Below are 20,198 nucleotides of genomic sequence, written 5' to 3' on the forward strand. Positions count from 1 at the left end.
GTGATGGAACATACTGAAAGAAAACGAGAGATTTTAAGGAAGTGTAACTGTGCTGTTGCAGGATCAGTGTAACTGTGGATGTTTTTGTTTTTAAGTGTGTTGCTGTAAATCAATCAGAGTCAATGACTGTGACCACGCGAAAGGCACAAATAAAGTTTGCAACCAAAACATCACCTGTTTCATTGTGTGTCTTTGCAAGAAATAATTGATTCTGATTCTGATTCAGGTCTGAAAAAAGAAGCAACAGTTAATAGACTGTAATAATGTTAGATCTTTTTTTTTTAAATATGTTGTCTCTCCTAAGCAGATTGGAGTAGTTTTTTTCTTTAACGTTCTTTTGTCAAGGAAGAAGTGAACAATGCCCTTAAGAACTTCAAATACTTTCAACAACAAACTTTTGTTTACCTGCCCCTGTAATTAAATGACTGCATCTGCACCACGGTGATGACCAAAAACTCTTGAATTTTATTTATTTAGCTGTTTGAAAGCAAATAGAATATATTTGGCTCTTTTTAAGGTCTACAATCCTAAACTAACATGCGACAATATTACATTTGATATCCAAAACACTACATTTATTATTTACAAATAAATAAATAAATATATATTCCAGTAAATCAATTACACTGACAGCAATAGACATAATGTGCAACCATACACTCAGTTAAAGGTGCTCTGAGGAAACTTCAGTTCGTGTTAATTCTTGCACCCCCTTTGGACAAAAGCGGTAGTGTTTTTACTACGCCAGCTTTTGTTCCTGGGCGAGCGTACCCATGGCAAAGGCATTAAGAAAACTATATAAAAATAGTATTATTTGCACTGATTGTCTCGTTTGCTGTTACATGTAATTTACGACCATCAGAGGAAAATTTCAGAAATATTGAAAAGTTCCTTGTAGCACCTTTAAAGGCCTCATATTAATGGAGCACAATATGTGATCTTCTCATGAATTTTTCCTATTAAGAGTAACTTAATACCTGTCTGATAAACTGTGACGTTAAATAACAGTTTAACAAACAAAAGTAGAACTGTAAGAGATACATCTCTATTTAAACTCCAAACCTCAAGTGAATCACTTCAGAGAAGCACCAATTACTATACGTTGGTGTTCGAATCCATGTAGTTGTATCTTTATTGAGACCATCATGAGAAGATCACACCTGCTGATCTGCACAAAGATACTGTAAAACATCTGTGCATACAGTCGCAGCTACAGTAAGACACATGAGGAAGTTCTGAGACAAAAGTCTAATATGTAAAAAAATAAATAAATGAGCATGCAATTACTGGAACTGTAATGGCTGCAAACCCAGTTACTGAGTACATGTATGTAAGGAGAAGAAAGATTGTCTGATCTCCATAATCCACTGCAGACGTCTATAAAATAACAAAATGGAACATAAAGCGGCAAAGGTTTGTGAGGAATAACTTTTTAAGAACAGACAACAGACCACTGCTGTTTTACTGTAACCCAATCATCACAGTATTCTCCCTTGGATATGTGAACTAATTGGGCAGATCTGAAAGCAACCAATCAGCCTCAAAATGTAAGACCTTAATTATTGTAATTCCAAAGATTGTAAGGGCCCCATCTCAGAACATTTCCCTTAAACTTTAGCTCTGTGTACTGGCGTTGAGAGATCTTAGGGAAACTGGTGTAACATGACCTGAAGATACATTTCCAAACTTGACCAACACATCACACTATAAGTATGGCAAGCCTTTGGTGTGACTTTACAGAAATTACCAGGCTAAAGTTGACAAAAGGTCACATGCAGACCAGTGGAGAGTTTTTGAAAGTTTCTTATTCCTTCTTAGTTTTATCTGATGGGAATCCCCAACCAGACCATTCCTCTTCATCATCGTCTCTTCCGCTGGTGCTTGCTTTCAGCCTGGCTGGTTCCATTAATGTCCATGCCGTCCACTTTGAGGTGAGCTTTGCCGTAGTGTTTGATCAGCGCCCCGGGGACCAGAGCCACCAGGGCGATGCCCAGCAGCTGGGCCAATGTCCCCCAGGAGAAGATGTCATCCAGAGAAGAGATCTTGGAGAGCATGGAGCCCGTACGAACACAGATGAAGTTGTACGGGATCAAACCTGGTAGAGAAAACAACAGCTGAGTGATTGTGTTTGTAGCCACCAGTGTTGTGTATGTACGGTATGTGTGTGTGGTCTCACCTATGAGCACAGAGAAGAAGAAAATAGGCATAGGGATGTTGAGGACAGGACAGGTGATGTTAAGGAACCAGTTGGGAGTCATAGGGAAGAAACGAAGGAAAAGGAGGAAGAAGAACAAACTGCTACGGTTTTCCTCCACCTGACAGAGGTAAGGAAGGAAGAAGAAGAGGGGAAGAGAAAAATATAGTGTGAGAGAAAATGAGGCGAAAAAAGCAGATGAAGTCAGGAAAGGAGCATCTCCAGGTGTATGTGTATGTAACATCGATTTAAAGAGGTCCTGCCACCACTGAGTAAAAGTGAAATAATTATCAAGTAATACTTAAAATATTCTACGATCAAAGCATGCTAAAACTATGTCTTTTAAGTTTCAGGTTTCTTAATTATCATGAGAAAGAAAGAAAAAAGCAATAGAATTTGTGAGTCTCAGGCTGCCTCCAAGAATGCAACATATTACAAGTATGAAGTAGAACACACACTTGAAAAGTGGATCTGAAAAGCACCAATGTAACCAAGTACAGCCTCACAGAGCTGCTAGCGGGGCTGTAGACCAACGTTACATCCTGAGTGGAGACATTAACTACCTTGGTCTGCAGCATGGCCACCTTCTCAGGGAAGAGCTCCACCACATGGTGCTTTCCAAACACAGAGGCGAGCAGGTAGCAGAATGTGGAGCCTATGGTGGTGAGCAGGCAGGCCAACACCAGACCCTCCCAGGTCCCAAAGATCGCTCCACCTAGCATGTTCTGAATGAGGGAGGGAGGGAGGTAGTTAAGAATGATTCAAAGGACTGAGCACCATTCCCCCACAACTGTGTGATGACTTCAGACAATGAACTCCTTATCAAATAATGTACAGTATTAGTCTGACTGTGTGTGCATGTCTCACCAGGAAGGAGGAGCCAGGTATAGCGAAGGACTGTTTGTAGAGGTAGGCGCTACAGAACAGTAGCAGAACGTAGCCGTGGTGTTCTGTTTTATAAAACTTGAGCATCGCAGCGAGCTCCCGCAGCTCCTCCAGGTCCGATGGGAACTTCAGCCTGAATGGGAAAAAAAACACAACAGGACAACACTTGGTACCTTTGTATTTTTCATCTGAAAGAAGCCGTTAATGTGTAATGTCCACTAGCTATTCTGTGAAGTGTTACGGTATAATGTACTTTTTCTTATGACCTGGCTTCATCTACATCTCTTGCAGCTTTTCATTTCATACATCTCTCAGAATGCCTTCAATTGAAGCATTAACAGTACTGGATTTTCCAGGCCACATGATCTTAATCTTTTGTGTTTTCTAAACGTTTATAATAATATTTCAACCAATTTACATTAACACAACATAAGCAAACTATCTTGATCCCTTTGATTTGTGTTTAAGTAAATGTATCTACCAACATACTGTTACAAATATACTGTATATGGACATCCTGTAAAGGCTAGTTGCTTTTTGGATATTAAAAATACTATCTTTATAACTTAAAAACAAAATCCATTCTCCTTCATGGTGTTGGGGCAGCAGCCAAACATTATCTGTGTGATAGCACTAAACTAACATGAGCTTCATACAACTAAACACAAACTCAACACTTCAAAAAGGAGGAAGAGGAAACACTGTATTAGAAATAAGGGAGTATGTAACTGTCTGTGTATGAGTGTGTGTGCAGATGTGTGCGAGTGCAAAGGCGAGTGGGATGGTAACAGGATACATTTGGTTGTGGGACAAAAATAGTGTGGCTGTAGAGTTGATCAGAGGGTAGGAAAACACATGCACGCATGCACACACCACACACACACACACACACACACACACACACACACACACACACACACACACACACACACACACACACACACACACACACACACACACACACACACACACACACACACACACACACACACACACACACACACACACACACACACACACACACACACACACACACACACAAACTCAAAATCCCCCGGCTTGAAACTCAAGAAGCCGACTACCTCTACCACCTGCTTGGACATTGAGTATTCCTTGTTTCTACTGGTCAGTGGGCAAACATTCTGCTCTGTCATTGGTCAAGTAAGGTTTAATTTTATCACTTTTTAATTATTTTCATAAACTAAGCCTAAGCCATAATGCCATAGGAGAGGAATGTTAATAAATAACTTAAAAGATAAAAATAGTTGGCAATATATATCTCATTTCATCTCTTAAAAGCAGAGCAAAAAACTCACAAAAAACATAAAATAATATTTAATAAAGTATTTTCATAATGAATGTACCTCATGCCTTTAAATGTAATACAAGATGTCCTTTTGCAAGAGAGGGAGACACAAGGTTCAACCAAGGACTTAGAGGTGTCATTTAACAGAAAAAATTAAGACATGGTGTCATGTGACATAACATCAGAAGAGGTGAGAACTGAAAAATGATGATGAGTAATCTGCGGCATGTAATTGTTGGCAGATGACTGATCTGTGTGTGAAAGCATGTGATTGTGATTTTTGCAGTCATTTTAATCCGGTGTATTTGACAGTTTATAATGTGTACACACACACACACACACACACACACACACACACACACACACACACACACACACACACACACACACACACACACACACACACACACACACACACACACACACACACACACACACACACACACACACACACACACACACACACACACACACACACACACACACACACACACACACACACGGGTCAGGCTCTTGGCTATGCAGCACCTTGGTCTGCGTTATTCTATCATCCCTAGTCAACCTCACACTCAACTGTCTGGCAGATTACAACATGCCATGTACAAGACTCACACACAATAATAAAAAATTAAAAAATGACACACAAACACACACAGTTATGTGATCAGTCCAGAATGTACTGAGGAAAGAGGGAAATAAAGGACAGGAAAGGAGAACAACTGCTTAACTTAAATACATGTGTTTAACACAGCAAATAAACCAATAATGATGAGTTTGAAAATATTTGATATCTGACTAAAGGTAAGTACAGCTGACAGGTGACAGGTATTTGGCATACACTTGGAAGGAGGAAGGTAAACCCAGTTAATGGGTCACTCACTGGTCTGATCTGGGAGTTGAGCAACCCTCAAATGTGTATCAAGTAGTCATATCGATTCTGCCAGTTTAGGGCATTCATTTCTGCTTCACTTATTATGTTTACATTCTTCACTTTCCCCTTTATTTGATATTTTTCAGCTCCTTAAAGGCATTACAATGATTTCAAATGAAACAATCTGAGGAAAGAAAGTTACTCTTTGGTTGAAACACTCACAATGAATATCCTTAACCTGTGATGACAGGTAATAAATAGCTTACATGTAGCCTAGGAGTCACTAAAGTAAGAGCCAAAAAGTTTGGGAAAGGGGAACACAGAGAGGGGAGGAAAACAATAAGACGCATGTCAATATCACAGTCTATGAGAAGAATAGGCCTCATTGTTGGATGTAAACATTGCCAAAAGCAAAATATGAATAGCCATCACTTGAATATGAATAATTAGTCATACGCTACATTAAATACACAGGCTACAAGATGTAACAGACTCAAACACAGTTGGATCCCATAATAAAACAATTGGATAGCCTAAGAGTAGGCTAAATTAGCCTAATTTAATAGCTAGCTAATTGGCCTATTATGACTATTTTGAGCAGTTGAATTCACAGGGAGAGGGGAAAAAAAGTTTTTCTTTCATTTAATTTCATTTTATTATTATAGGACATTTAAATAGACTATGAATTATAAAGTGTCACTGTCTCCTTTCTGGTCCCTTACCTGTTGTCCTGAACTGCCCCGTCCTCCTCGTGCTGCGTTCCCGGCGGAAGATGAGTCGACAGCAGGTAAAGGTAGACAGTCGACGCCGCCACAATGGCAGCAAGTCCCGCTAAGGAGCGCATGTTACTCCCTGCCGAAAAGCTCCCAGATCACCGGCTAAACTCTGCGGACTGGACTTCCTAAGATGGAGGGGAAGACCACCGGTGGAAGGGAAGTCGACGTGTTGCGGTTCAGTTGGACGGCACCGAGGAAGAGAGGTGTCGTTTACCGGGTAACAGGCTACAGATGACGGGTGACATTCTGACCGGGTTCACATTGCAGCCGGCGACCGACAACTTTCTTCAGGGTAAAGACACTGTTGACATTCGTCTATTTACTATCACACAACACACACAACGTCCGTTATTTCCCTATGTTTCCTGTTGTTTTTCTTCCAGACTATGTTTCAACTATTAGAATTAATATTATCAAACCGATTAAGCTACTTTTACTGAACTTTTTCTGTGAGAGTAAGCTTCACCTGCTTTTTCTGTGTATGTAGGCTACGTACACACGCAGACTGCCCCACTAGAGGGCGGCATGGTAAAGGCCAAGTGGTTTTATGTAATATGTAGCAAGTAAGTAACTTTATTTAGATAGGCTCCTTTCAGGAACAAAGGAGTCACACAATGCTTCACACAAGCAAGTCAATTATTATTTAGATTTTTTCTAGTCAACTAAGGAGATCCTCTAGACTATGATAAGACAATGATGAGACAAAAGACAAATAATATTGTAAAATCCCATTATTTCCTAATATTATGCCCTAATAAAGCTGGTTCTGTATCCTCTTTTAAACTGAAACACACTGTACACACCTAATGTGCGAATATTAAAATGAAACAACAAAGGAAGTGCATCTTGTTGTTTTATTTATTGAACATATTTTATCTGAAACAGTTTGGGCCAAACACAGAGTTCTTCAAAGCTGTTTCCCTTCACACTCATGGATAGACATCTTTACCTGCAACATAAATGTAAAACATTTTGTCACAAATAATATGAAAGTTAAAGGCCAGGTAGTCACAGCATATCCACAATACATTTACACACAACTTGATACTGTTTTTTACAAGTAGTTACACACCATACAGACAGCCTTTGGTTGTACATTTAACATGTAATATACATTGACTTTCTTGATTAGATAAGTAAAACATACAGCATTTTCATTGCCCTTTATTTTAGGTCAAAGGAATGTTGTCATTTTATGCTGTAATGCAGCTGAAAGTTGTAATTTAAAGAGAATGTTTCTGAACAAAATACCAATGACAAATATGGGTTGTACGACTTTGAGAAAGTAACATGAAAGGGAAATCATTTGATTACCTAAGTTTGGCCTTTCATGTCCTTGGAGCTTTCCTTGTCCATTTTCCGGTACCGGTCTTTAAAAGCAGTCCCCAAAATCCGTTGTAGGAAATCTTTCTCTTGCATAACTGTGATAGTGTAACAGCTGCTGTCAGTAACAGGTCCTCTAATAATTTGGTAAGTGGTAATCAAGTATGTAAAACAGGATTCAAAGTAGTAAGACATTGTCACACAGGTACAAACACATGGATACCTACCTTCACCGTTATGGTCCTGAGGGGAATCCGTTGCTGTCGCTTTAAGTCCAACCACAAGAGCAATGAGCAGGAACACAATCTGAGCTTTCATTTTCTACAAGAGAGCGTTCAGACTTAGTACTTATAGGCAAACAAGAATGATCCTGTTTAGAGTGGCAGTACAATCTGAAGTGAGATTTTAAATAATAACTCACTTCTCCTGTAAAATGCTGCAGCTTTAGTCTGTGGTGACTCGTATACCGGACGGACAGGCTTATGAATGGGCGTGTCTTTGTGTGTGAAACATCTTAAAAATCTAACCTGTTCAGTTTTGGGAAGTATGGGCTCTAAAAATAGATCACTAAATACTGTAGTTGTATTGAAATGCACTGAGCGTGGAAAACGACTCGGAGAGCAATCGTACAGTGATAGTTTCTCTTTGTGAACACAGCATGTTAAATTGAAACGGTAACATTGACTGTAACTTTATTGTGCTGCCTCCGATCTTTAGAGTCTTAAGATACACATCAGGTGAATGATGTAGAAACTGTTCTTCTAGATCTAGTGCATTCAGCTTTTTGACATAATGTGCATGAAACATGGCTGGCAGAAACAGGTCTCCATTTTATCAATTTTATCAAGCTCTAACAGATTATTTTTGTTAAGTTAGAAGGAGTTTACTGTGTTGAGAAGGTTTCTGCTTTTGCACCCGTGAGAAATAATCGGAGAAACTGTATAACTTTGCACACATCACAATGAGTTAGATGTTGAGATGCACCAGAATCATCAGACAACAAAGCTTATTCTGTACGTTGAAGCAAATCTCAAAATATTTCTTCATAGTGTGTGTGTGTGTGTGTGTGTGTGTGTGTGTGTGTGTGTGTGTGTGTGTGTTTGTGTGTGTGTGTGTGTATGTGTGAAAAACCAGCCACTTGGATTCATATAAGAGTTCAGATTTATTCATTATTCTCGACAAGAAAAATACTTAATAAAATCTCTAACACTGAATAAAAAGAAAAACAATTATCGACCGCAGTTCCTTACATATACAAAGGCTGTTGTTTCGACAGACAAAGAAAGAAAAAGAAAGGAGAGATGAAAAGTGATATAAGTGTAAGACATCAACATACCATTTACCTACCGATGATTTGCCCAAAATACCATACCGTGCTATCCTAGCTGGAAAAAAGGAGAGATGCAAAAAAAATGTGCTAGCGATATGAAAAGTACTCTCTAAATCTCATTTACGTGTTGTTAATGAACAGTGACAACCCCTGTGATGTTTACATTTTTCCTTTTACTCTAATGTTATAAAGCATTAACATATTCCTCACCTTACACAGCCATGGCAAAGTAGACTATGAAGATCATTATTGGTAAGTGAAACAGCTGGATGTCATATTAGGGTTTCTGCGTCACCCTCTGGTGGGTGATGGTGAAACTGTCACTTTGTGTTTACAGTGTAAAGCTCTGCATTTGTGACAGCCATACATGGGAATTTGAGCATGTAAATTAAAAACACAAAAATGGCTTTATAGAGAGTAATGTGGGTGGCTATATGGTTTTTGAACATTATGTGTGTTATGTTATCTAATTTTTAATTTTATTTGTGTAACTATACCTTTCATATTATGTCTCTTATATAGTAGTTGGACATCATGTTTTATTTCAACTAAAAATGTGTGTGATCTTTGAAAAAAAAATTTTAATCTGGAAATCTGAATTTTGGATAATTTTTTCCTTTGGTATGGTTTTACATGCATTAGATCTCATGGTTTCTTTCTTTTTCTTTAATTCAAAACATTTATCCTAAATTCAGTATTATATTTTCACAGTTCCAAATAAATTGCTTCTGTGGCAGAGAGCTCACTCAGCTGAATATTTCTTTGTTTTAAAAAGTGACGCTGGGAGAACTGAGAATCAGGTTAATGAGACATAACAACATAATCAAAACAGTTGTGTTGAAAATTATTAAGTAATTGACTCTCAATAGTCAACAGTTTAAAACAATGCTTGGAATCAAGGATCTGAATGGTGCAGTTAAATATCTACAGCTGTCAAGCTGGACCGAATGACAACACAAAGCCGATCAGTGGAACATGAGCTTGAAACAGTCAAGTGTTTCTTCTTTTTTGACTTAATAAAAATCTGTTATCACAATTTTATGAGAAATACTTCCATACTACACGAGTAAAGCAACACTTCATGACATTACCAAATATATAAGAGTGCAAAACACTGAGTTAGTTGCATTGAGATTATTATATTATGGCTACAATGTTCAAGCTAACAGTCTGAGAGCTATTAGGCACATATTTTAACACACAAAACAATTTCACACAAGGACTATTATCTAAAATGATGGAAAAAAGGTTAAAAAACAATCTGGCAATCAAATGATTCTAAGATAATACGTAACATTTCAATTGTTTTTAAAGCTCAGGCTTGACTTCCTGCCATGTGTTATCAGGTCTTCAGGATAATCAAGGTTTTCCCTCCACGCACAATTACATTTGGAACAATTTGCACACTATCCTTTGCTTCTGCTTTGTCGCAATATGATAAATTATATTAAATACAGAGAGCTCAATGTGTTGTTACAGGATATATGATGGCCATAGCGGGTGTATTCATCTCATGGGTATAACAGCAACAAATAGCTGGTTCCATTTTTTATGGCCACACATAACGCTGCCTGAATTATGCTTTTTTATTTTCTCTCCATGTGTCATACATTAACGTACTTATGCACAAAATAAATCTAAACTGTAGTTACGCTATAGTTCAGTTTACGCAACTGAAACTGTGTGATTAAGGGCAGGAAGTTTTGTGGTTATGATTTATTAAAATGTCCATTGTTGAGTTAGACAGGACTGAAAGCTGTGATGAAGCTCCTTCTGCACTATGTGACCTTTGTGCTACTCTCTGTATCTCACTGTATTGTTGAATTTACTAAGTGTTTTGTTTGTTTGTTGCTCATCCATTTAAATGTTTATGAGATATCTGAGGCCACCCCCTCAAAGAAAAAAAAGGAAAAGAAAAGTAATTAATTAATTGTGTTGTTATACATTAGTAATGACATCTGATACATTTTTGTTTAGTTAGAAAAAATAGAAAAAAAAGAAAGAAATTAAATCATACACTTTTTTATAAACAATTAATTCTAAACATTATTTTTCATTTCACTTTTTGAAAGCTTTTTCTTATGTCCTATGTACATTTAAACTGAAGATCTTTAGATGTTGGACGGTGGTCAGACAATCATTTACAACTTTTTACCTTGGCTTCAAGTAATTGTGATTGGTTTTTCTTTATTTTTTTTTCCCATATATTCTGACATTTTATAGACCACACGGTTAATAAATTGGTTTACACATTAAAATGTTTAATTGAGTAGTTTCCACAAGTAACTTGTTTACATTAACATCGGTTTCTCTCCTTAAAGTAGCTACTGGGAACTTTTTAATATTTCATGTAATACATTACATGTAACTGCAAACCGACCATCAGTGCAAAGAACACTGTTCTTATATAGTTATTCTTAATGCCTTTGTCCGGGTATGCTCTCCCAGGAACAACAGCCAAAGCCCCAAAGGGGCCGCTAGAATTAATACAAACGGAAGAAGCCACTTTAAATATCATTCAGATTAGTTATTAGTTTATACAGGTTAACTAAAGAGGTGTTTGGAAAGCTACACCTTTAGTGCAATAACAAAACAGAGAGAAGAAGAAGACAAAGGCAGGTGCAGCCATTACTCCAGTGAACGTTAAGGTCTACAGTTTAATGTGTAACTTCTTTGTTGCATCCACCCCCACCTCATCAGGAGGAGTGCTCTGGGCTACATTTTGCTGCTGGGGTCTCCAGAGCCCTTGATAGCAAGAGGTATGACAACTTGTACAAGAGTGGACAAATTGTGGACAACCCCATCCGCAGTGATAAACGATGAATGCTGTGAATAATTAACAATGACTTCAATGACATCATCATAGTGCCTTGCTCAGAAGTATAACAGACATAGCTGGAGAAGGGGAACATTTTCTCTTTCTGTCAAGGTAGAGTCCTATTCAGTTTATGGGCACAACCACTTAATCACAAACTGATGGTTTTCTTAATACCGCTAGGATACTATAACCACACTGGACGCTACAGAACAGCACACAGCTCTAAATGTTTACACACTTCATACCCCCTTTCCACCAACACAACCCAGTTTCTACTTCTGGGCTTTTGATAGTGCCATTCAACAGTTGGTTCAACTTGTGAACCCTCTTAAAATTGGTTTGCTTTTCCACAGGTTAGAGAGCAACGGCATTACGTTACTAAAGTCTGTCTACCTATACGCTCTCCCAGCTAATGCTAACTTCAAGGGCAACAACAACAATGTTGGACTACGTCACATTTTTTAAAGTGTTGCCACTGGCTTTGCTTTGCGAGCCACACAGGCATCCAAACACGAATGGTCCAGCGTATTTTTGCTGCTAGTCACAATCACTACGGATGTAAGTTGATTGCAGTTGTGTCAAAGTTTTAGTTGGTCTGCTTTGTCACAGTAATCCTGCTCTGAGCCAATGGGTTTCTTGGCTTTTTCCTCTTAACCAGCAATGAGCTGGTGCAGCTCTGAAACCAGCTTTCCTGACCAAGTGCTAGTTATTTTGCTGTTGAAATAAAAAAAAATGGTTCAAGATTGGGCACTGGCTCAGAACCAGCACTAAAACTGCTTCGGTGGAAAGAAGGTATCTAGACACTGGCAATCAGCAGTCCTGTTCTGGTCGTTGAGAAGGTTGGATACAATACAAGTTGTCAAGTATATTATTATCCAAAACATCATTAATATAGACTCAGCTGCCATGTACAACAACTTTTTCAACATAACACGCAAAAGTATTTTTACGTTCTGGGGCCAGTTTCAGGAAGCAGGGTAGACAAACTCTGAGTTCAACCCTGCACTCTGAGTCAACAAACTGTGAGATGAGCAACTCTGGGTTATCGGTTTCAAAACAGCGAATCAGCATTGGGTCAATCAACTCTGTTCACACTGGGTTGATCGTGTGTAAAAGCCATCGTCAATGGATCGCTGATAACATGATTCACCATGGAAACTGGAGAAACAAAGGCTTGATCCTCCCAATTCTCCACACACACACACAAAAAAAACTTCTCCTCCTAGACACTCCCACTAGTGTGAGAAATATTAATGATTTAACAATAGGCCTATAGTAGGCAACGGAGAGGAATTAACGTGGATATTATCTCAGAACTCCAATTTCATCACCTTGTCAATTCAGAAAAACGGGGCAAAACATTTTTGTCAAGAGAATCATTGCGCTTCCATATGAGGCAATATTTTAAAAAGTTACACATATCAGCAGCAGCAAAAGTATGAGCTTGCTTGCGCTGATGAGCTTGCTCGCATACAATTGCTGACAGCATTTTATTTTCGCTGTATAACAAAAGGCAAGAGGTTCTTTAATACTGTGCAGTAACCGTCTGTCGCTCCTTGTATGAGGCTTGTCTGTGACTTTGGGAATATTACAGTAACGATCATGTGCAGCCGCACTTACTTTTCAACCTGACAGAAATCTGTTCAGCGAAAACTCCCCTTAATAAATAAAAAAAGATACAACACAAATAGGCTTATTAATCTGAATGTAGAGCATGTTCTCGGTTTGTTAGGTGGCCGCCTATATGAACGACACAAGGGCTGAGAATACTGATCAGATAAATGATCGATCAAACAAAATCGTCAGGAAATGATAAAAACATCCCGATGGAGATTTCTATGGAGTGATTTTGCTTCAAACTGTACAGGGGCGCGTTGTGACACCTCATTCGGAGCTGCAGTGTAAAGTGACAACAAACTCAGAGTAGGTCAAACCACCTATCTGACAGGTTAGACCCACGGCGTATGTTGCCGCAGTAACAGACTCTAAGTTGCCTCAAAACCCGCTTCCTGAAACAGGCCTCTGGCTGTTTGTTTACACAACAACAGAGTTTTGGGAGACTGTAAATGAAAACTGGTTCCAAAGTGAAATCTGATTATGCAAGTCCAGTGTCACACATGCGTATATCGTTTATCTACAACTATCTACTACAAAGTTGCACCGCCAACAGCTGGCCTGGCATGCATACTACAGCATTGTAGGTCCTTGTTAACGGGTATGTGTGCATGCGGATCATATTCAAGCAATGTCAGCTAAATGCAGTACTTTTCAATTGTAAAGCATGACCGTTGTCGTGTAAACTTAGCCTAAGGTGAGGATCATATCAAAGTAGTTTGGGGGGGGGAGGGGGGTACTCTGTGTGCTTGTGTGTAACTTAAAGTTCTCTACGAAACACCACATTGATATTGTTTACACACAGTCTTTCTTAATCTACAGTATGATCACTAGATGTTAGCATCCAGAACAGCAAACATGAGACGTGACTCTTAGATCAGTCCTCGTCGAAGAAAGAGAGAAGAGCAACTGAACTAGACAATGATGTTATTACCAGATGGAGCAGTCTTTTTTCAAGGGAGCATCTCTGTGAAGACACACTGTTTTAAAGTACAACAAAATAAATGAGTTTTTATTTCGTCCGGAAAAAAACTTTATTTAATACTGGCGTCTCGGCTGGCTTTCAATCCACTGGGATGCTGCCGTTAGCACACCTTCAGCCTTATTTAGGTGTTAGCAGCTGTGGAAGATGTGAACATTTCATTAGAGTCCATTGTTTGGCGTCACAGCAGCTGCTAACAGCCATTTTGTGCCTCACATCACAAGTGTCTCTTTAATTCAACTGGGGACAACTAATAGCGCAGGTGGAATAAACAAATTAACTGTTCTACAAGATGGGGTTCGTCCCTGGTTCCCGGGAGTTGCCATCCTCCCCGCTCTGTGATTGGTGTTTATAGAGTTCACATGGCATGAGAGGAAGGGGCTGTCCCTGCTCGGCCAACACCGCCTCATATGGCGGCGCTGCTTCCATTGGGAAGGAGATGGAGGCAATGTGTTGATGCTCCTGCAGTCCCCGTGGGTAATGGGAAGGGGAGAACCAGGCTGCACTGGCAGAGGGTTCTTCATAGTATGGAGAGGGATCCAGATCGGTGTAGTCAGGCTGGCCCTCCTGCTCTGCCCCTCTCTGACAGGGGTCCACCAGGGCGTAAGGAGGCGGGTCATCTGTAGGTAAGTAGATCTGAGCTGATTCTGGGCCAACACACTCATCGTAACTATGGACATGAAAAGAACAATGACACAGTTAGTATTGAGTTGTTGAAGATGATGAACCAAAACATAATTCTTGTATGATTATTTATGGTTTGAAAGAGAAGTAAGTGATATTTTTTTGTTATCACTCTATATTCGTACAGCAATCACTTAAACAGTATGCACAGTTCATACCACAGGTCTCCTAGTCATTCAGCTTTGCAGTTATTGGCAGATACAATTTTGAGTCTCCCACTTGTTTTTATCCAATCAGAAGACAGGGCGCTATGATTCGCTGTTATCCATCATGGCACTTTCTGATGAAGTTGGCTGCACGTTCATGTTGTGGTGACGTTGGGACCAGGGAGGGGACGGCTAGCTGCTGTCACTGACACAAAGTTAGCTAAAAGGACCAAATCACTTACTACACTTTTAACACCTTTAAAAACAAATTGTGACGGGTTTTGGTAAAATGTATATTAAAATTATCCAGGTTTCACCATTCCAGTCCAATTTAGCAAAAATCGGCAAAGGCAGTACGCTCCTTCTGCTCTTTACACACACACACACACACACACACACACACATGGTAACGTACAAACACACAGAGCATCCTTCCTTTTTCCAGTTGATTTGGCAGATGCCCAACACGCTTCCCTGCCTGATGAACTCCTCCACAGGCGTCAGAGGTCAGGTTTCTACCACCCCCTCCCTCGTCACAGCCCAGAGAAGAGAACATATAAAATAGAAAACAGAATTATAAAATGTGTGTGTGTGTGTGTGTGTGTGTGTGTGTGTGTGTGTGTGTGTGTGTGTGTGTGTGTGTGTGTGTGTGTGTGTGTGTGTGTGTGTGTGTGTGTGTGTGTGTGCGTGTGTGTGTGTGTGTGTGTGTGTGTGTGTGTGCACACATGCGTGTGTAGCTAATGGTAATAGTGGAGGCATAGGAAGCGGTAAATCGGTGTAACTCGATCAGCACAATGGTTAACTGTATCAGTCTGGTACCACAGTGCAGCAAGATTATTTTTCTTTGTTTATTTCTTTCTGTGCACATTTGTCTCCTTCACTCCTTTCACTTTGTGTGTGTTTGCCCACTTGCCATCTATTTTAAAGCAGTGTTATAGACTTGAGTGTGTGTTTGTGGTTTCCTGTGAGTTGTGTGTGTGTTTGAGAGAGAGCTAGTTTAGCCTTGGATGTGAGGACAGAGCTCCATCAGAAAGACCTAATGTCCACTTCACCCACCGTCATCACACACTTCTCCCTCTCTCAAACACACATGCAGGACTGTTGGAGGAGACTGAAATAGTATGTGAAATTAAACCCTGTGTGGTATCTAGTGATGCAAATACATTTTACAATGCTATCACCATAAAGCTGTGTGTGGTCTCTAGCTAAATATGAATGGTTCTCTTCTTTTATGAAATATTACCTTGTCAATCATATTTCACCTGGTTTTAAAAGTCAGTATTAAGGCTGACAGTACTGTGTGTTGTTATGTAATCATCGGAATTTGACTAAATATATATGCATTTTACTTCAGTTTCTTCCCTGACACCCTAACACACTTAGACACACAACATAAATCAAAATATCAGGGGTTTAGAAGCAACATTGTTTTTTTTGTAATTTTTAAGATTTGCATTTTATTCATTTATTTTGCTATGGGAAAACCGACTTTGAAATCTTCAGGCAAAAGGATGTTGAGGTGAAAATTAGAGACAGGGGAAAGTGTGTGTAGGGCTGGGCGAGGGTGTTTTGAGTTGTTGTTACACACAGTAAGTCTGCCCTGTCTCCTTGCTCTCCCAGGAGTCAAAGGCTCTTCTGATCCCCTGCAGCTTTTTGCTGTGTGTGTGTGTGTGTGTGTGTGTGTGTGTGTTTGCAGAAGTCACACTACATAATGTTTGTGTCTGTATATGTTACCTGAAAATAATCTGTCCCCTCTGAAATACATGTTGGAAGTAACACAACTATGATGGTCTCTACTAACAATGACCCAGCTTTTGCCTGACCTCAAGTAGTTTTTGTGGTTTTGCCATTAACGGGTATGTGTTGCTATAAAGAAAAAAGGGTAATTTAGATAGACAAAGGTCAAAATAAAGGGAGGACCTCTGGCATGTATTCATGCATTGGCTGTGACGCTCTTCAAAGCCGGACAACTGTAGCTACAGCATAGAGCATATGGTCTCTGTGTTGGAGTTGGAGTGTGTGTAAAGCTGGCAAGTCCCTGCTCCTTGCCACTGTGAGAGGTACTAGCCTGTGGAGCAACAGGGCCATACTGTATAGATGCTGCATTCACAGGTGTGTGTGTGTTTTATGTTTTAGTGGATCATGCCAAAGCTGATCCGATTTGTCAGCATAAAGCAGCTCAGGAGACCCAATGTTTTAAATAAAGTATATTTAATCTATCAGGCTTCATCGGATCGCATTACATAAGACAGTCATGTGTCTCCTGCTCCTGTATAACTGTAATATGAATTGGCCTGCATTCACTTTCATGCTTACTGCGTATTTACATTACATGTCTCATTACATGTAGGTACTTTTACAAGATGACAGGACAACATGGTACATGCAATGTGGGCAGTACAGAATCAATGTTGTTTCGATTTGATTATTGAGCTACCATCATTGCTCTCACCTTCTCTCTCTTCCACTCTTTGACTTCAAGTCCTCATGCTCCTGTCTAGTGTTTACATTTCTATCAAGCTTTCACTGTTCAAATCACTGTGATATAGGCTATACTGACACAAACCAACTCTTCCTGTCTTTGTCAGTGACCCTGTCTGTAGAAATAAGCCAATTATCCTGAACACGTCTGTTGCCGTCAACCAACGATGCTGCTGAATAGGTATTTTATTTGTAGAATTTGTTTATACATTTTTTTTTTCATGAATGTGGCCTACTGTTTATATGCACTGTGTCTTGCTGCAAGCTGTAAAACAAATACCAAAAGCTTTATTTTAGTTTTCCTGCTGTGGGTTGAACAGATGAAATACCAGTGCCATGTAATCTATCTGTAATCAAAAATTTTAGTGTTCTGTGACAAATTGAGAATTAGGAGTATGTTGTTTTACAAATTCAATATATTCCTAATGCACTGCCACAGTGAGACAGATAAACAGAATCACTTTTTGGTTTCAACACTTTTAAAAATCTATTTGCTTTTTTAAAATAAATGTTTTGAAGGAAGTTTAGTATCAACAAACTTCCTTCTTCTTCCTTCTTTTTAGTAAAAAAAAACCCTGTTTGCAGCCACAGCAGGTGACAAACTGCAGCTGTTTCCAGCAAACAAGCTCTGATAAACCCACTGTACACTACCTGTACAGCAACAAACTGCAGACAGACAAAGTGAGAGACTATAGCTGGTGAACATAAGAGCATTTAGCAGCTTAATCGTGAGGTATTTCCGTCAGGAGTTGGTGGAGACTGGAACTAAGAGTGGCTAATCACATATATTAATACTACAATAAATGTTGTAAAGTGTGGATATCAACGAGAATGTCCAGAATTAAGCAGCAATGTCAAAACACATCTTTCTCAACTTTCACAGTTAACCTGTTGTTGCCCCCTGATATATGCAGCATAACATAAACACAAGCACTGAGTGTGTGTATGTGTAGCTGTGCCAAAAGCTTCTCCCTGAGAGGAAGCAGAAGCTTTCAGTATCCACAGGTGAGCTGCAGATCTGTGAGTGTGTGTGTGTGCGTGTGTGTGCGCGTGTGTGTCGGAAGCGTTGCGTTCACAGTCCCAGTAGGTGAGCTGTTGATCTGAGTTTCCCTCAACCATCTGTGGCCCAAACACACACACACGCACACACACACAACCCGTGCAGGATCATCACATGACTGCACCCAACTACCTGCATGTTGACAGTGCACCAAACAACAACTTTATGGTAAACAAAATGTGTGATTTGTATTCATGCATGACTGTTAGTTAGCGTGTGCGTTTCTGTGTGTGTGTGTGTTTGTGTGCATGAATGTGTGCGAGTTGACTTCTGTCCCATCGTCTAGGCCAGAAAGTCCGCTTCTCACACAGGCTGTCCAGATCACTCTGCTTCCCTGCCAGATCACTGACGTAGATATCTCCCGTGTCCTCTCCTTTGTCTGTCTTGTCTTGATACTTTTAGTGAGGACAAACATTGTTTGTTTCTGCCTTGCAGGTTCTGAATTATTATTATTTAATTTTTTTTAGATAATGAATGGTTTCATCACAAATCTGGTCTGAGCTGTAATGGTGCATACTCCCTGTAGCACCAAGCAGCATTTAAACACCCATGCATGTCTTTACCCTGCTGCTGACCAGGTTTTTCCCTCCACCATTGTTGTACCTTGAAGCATAATGCACTTTCTCTGTATTACCACATAGCTCCAAGAAGCTTTGGCTTAGTCCACAGTTCACAACCCCAGCATATGAATGTGAATGTGCAATGCTACTGAATCCGCATGAATCAGTATCCATGTGGAACATTTCCAACACTGTGTTTACTGTACCTTTTACAACACGGCTGGCGAGTGAAGAAGAAAAGTCAATATCCATTAAATTCTGGTTCACTTTCTGTATTGACAATGTAAGACGGGTGGCATCATGAAATTGAGTATGATCAGTAAGAAAACTTTCAGTAATTCCAATTCAGTAAAATTAACATAAATGCGATATTTAGATTATTTTTTAGATAGTTGTTTACCTTCTGTGCAGCCTTGGCACCACCAATTGTTGATTGTTGCTAATAGTTACAAAATTGTAATGGATGGAAACACATTAATTTGCAGTTTCTTGTGACTTTTATCTCAAAGAGCAACCCATTACACTACATTTGGATGGAAACCTCCAGCCCCTCTCACTCCTCCAAGAAATACAAACAGCTTATTGCAATTTTAATCACAATAATCTATCAGTGATTCTTGAGAAGCGAGACAAATGGCTGTCTTCCAATATTAACTGCTCTTGTGTTTAAAAGTAAACATTTAAAATTGTAGATTTTATTAGGGATTAAGAATAGAATGTCTGGAGCACAATTATCCCCTTAAATGTAACATATTTTTAACATTATCATGTCAAATATATGACACTTGTTCTTCTTCTCACAACGTCCAAAACAGTGTAAATTTACCTTTTAAAATCTTACCTTTTTAAAAGGTAAACTTACCTTTTTAAAAGGGTAACTACTCTTTTTTTGTGTACCTTATTGTAAAGTGTTACCAAAAATGTATATTCATATAAATATTTGTTGTGGCCTCTGTCAGTCTTGGTGAATATTTGTGATCGCTATACATCTCATGGGTCTAGCATAAATTGATGGGAAATTAATTTGTGTTTTTGGTGGCTGACGGAGTTGACACAAAATAAGGAATGGCAAGCTAAAAAGCCCATTTTGATAAGGAATGGCAAGGTAAGGTAAAAAGCCCATTTTGATAAAAAGGACAAAAGCTGGGATATTGTGTCAAAGCTTAGC

General features: G+C 39.3%; 2 protein-coding genes and 1 long non-coding RNA gene across 3 annotated transcripts in view; all 3 read right to left on the reverse strand.

Moving 5' to 3' along the window:
* Window positions 1–1,859: 1,859 nt before the first annotated feature.
* LOC307257734 (transmembrane protein 41A-B-like) lies at window positions 1,860–6,100 on the reverse strand (the record flags this gene model as incomplete). The annotated part of the gene is made up of 5 exons (XM_080037035.1): window positions 1,860–2,095; window positions 2,177–2,315; window positions 2,758–2,919; window positions 3,062–3,212; window positions 5,979–6,100. 5 exons carry the CDS (start codon window positions 6,098–6,100, stop codon window positions 1,860–1,862), a joined length of 810 nt encoding a protein of 269 aa, XP_079893161.1.
* A 772-nt stretch (window positions 6,101–6,872) lies between these two features.
* On the reverse strand, window positions 6,873–7,811 carry LOC307257737. Its single transcript, XR_013845102.1, has 3 exons — window positions 7,583–7,811; window positions 7,347–7,453; window positions 6,873–6,981 (listed from the first exon to the last, which is right to left on the reverse strand). It is a non-coding gene; the product is annotated as an uncharacterized lncRNA (long non-coding RNA).
* Window positions 7,812–14,384: 6,573 nt separating this feature from the next.
* bean1 (brain expressed, associated with NEDD4, 1) overlaps window positions 14,385–20,198 on the reverse strand; it is a gene marked incomplete at both ends in the record, with an annotated part of 28,652 nt that continues 22,838 nt past the window's right edge. Inside the window, one exon of the mRNA XM_080036874.1 lies at window positions 14,385–14,769. Coding sequence (XP_079893000.1) covers window positions 14,385–14,769 — 385 coding nt within the window. The remainder of the gene's footprint in view (window positions 14,770–20,198) is intronic.

This window comes from Ammodytes marinus, assembly GCF_949987685.1.
Source record: "Ammodytes marinus genome assembly, chromosome: 11".
Classification (NCBI taxonomy): domain Eukaryota; kingdom Metazoa; phylum Chordata; class Actinopteri; order Uranoscopiformes; family Ammodytidae; genus Ammodytes; species Ammodytes marinus.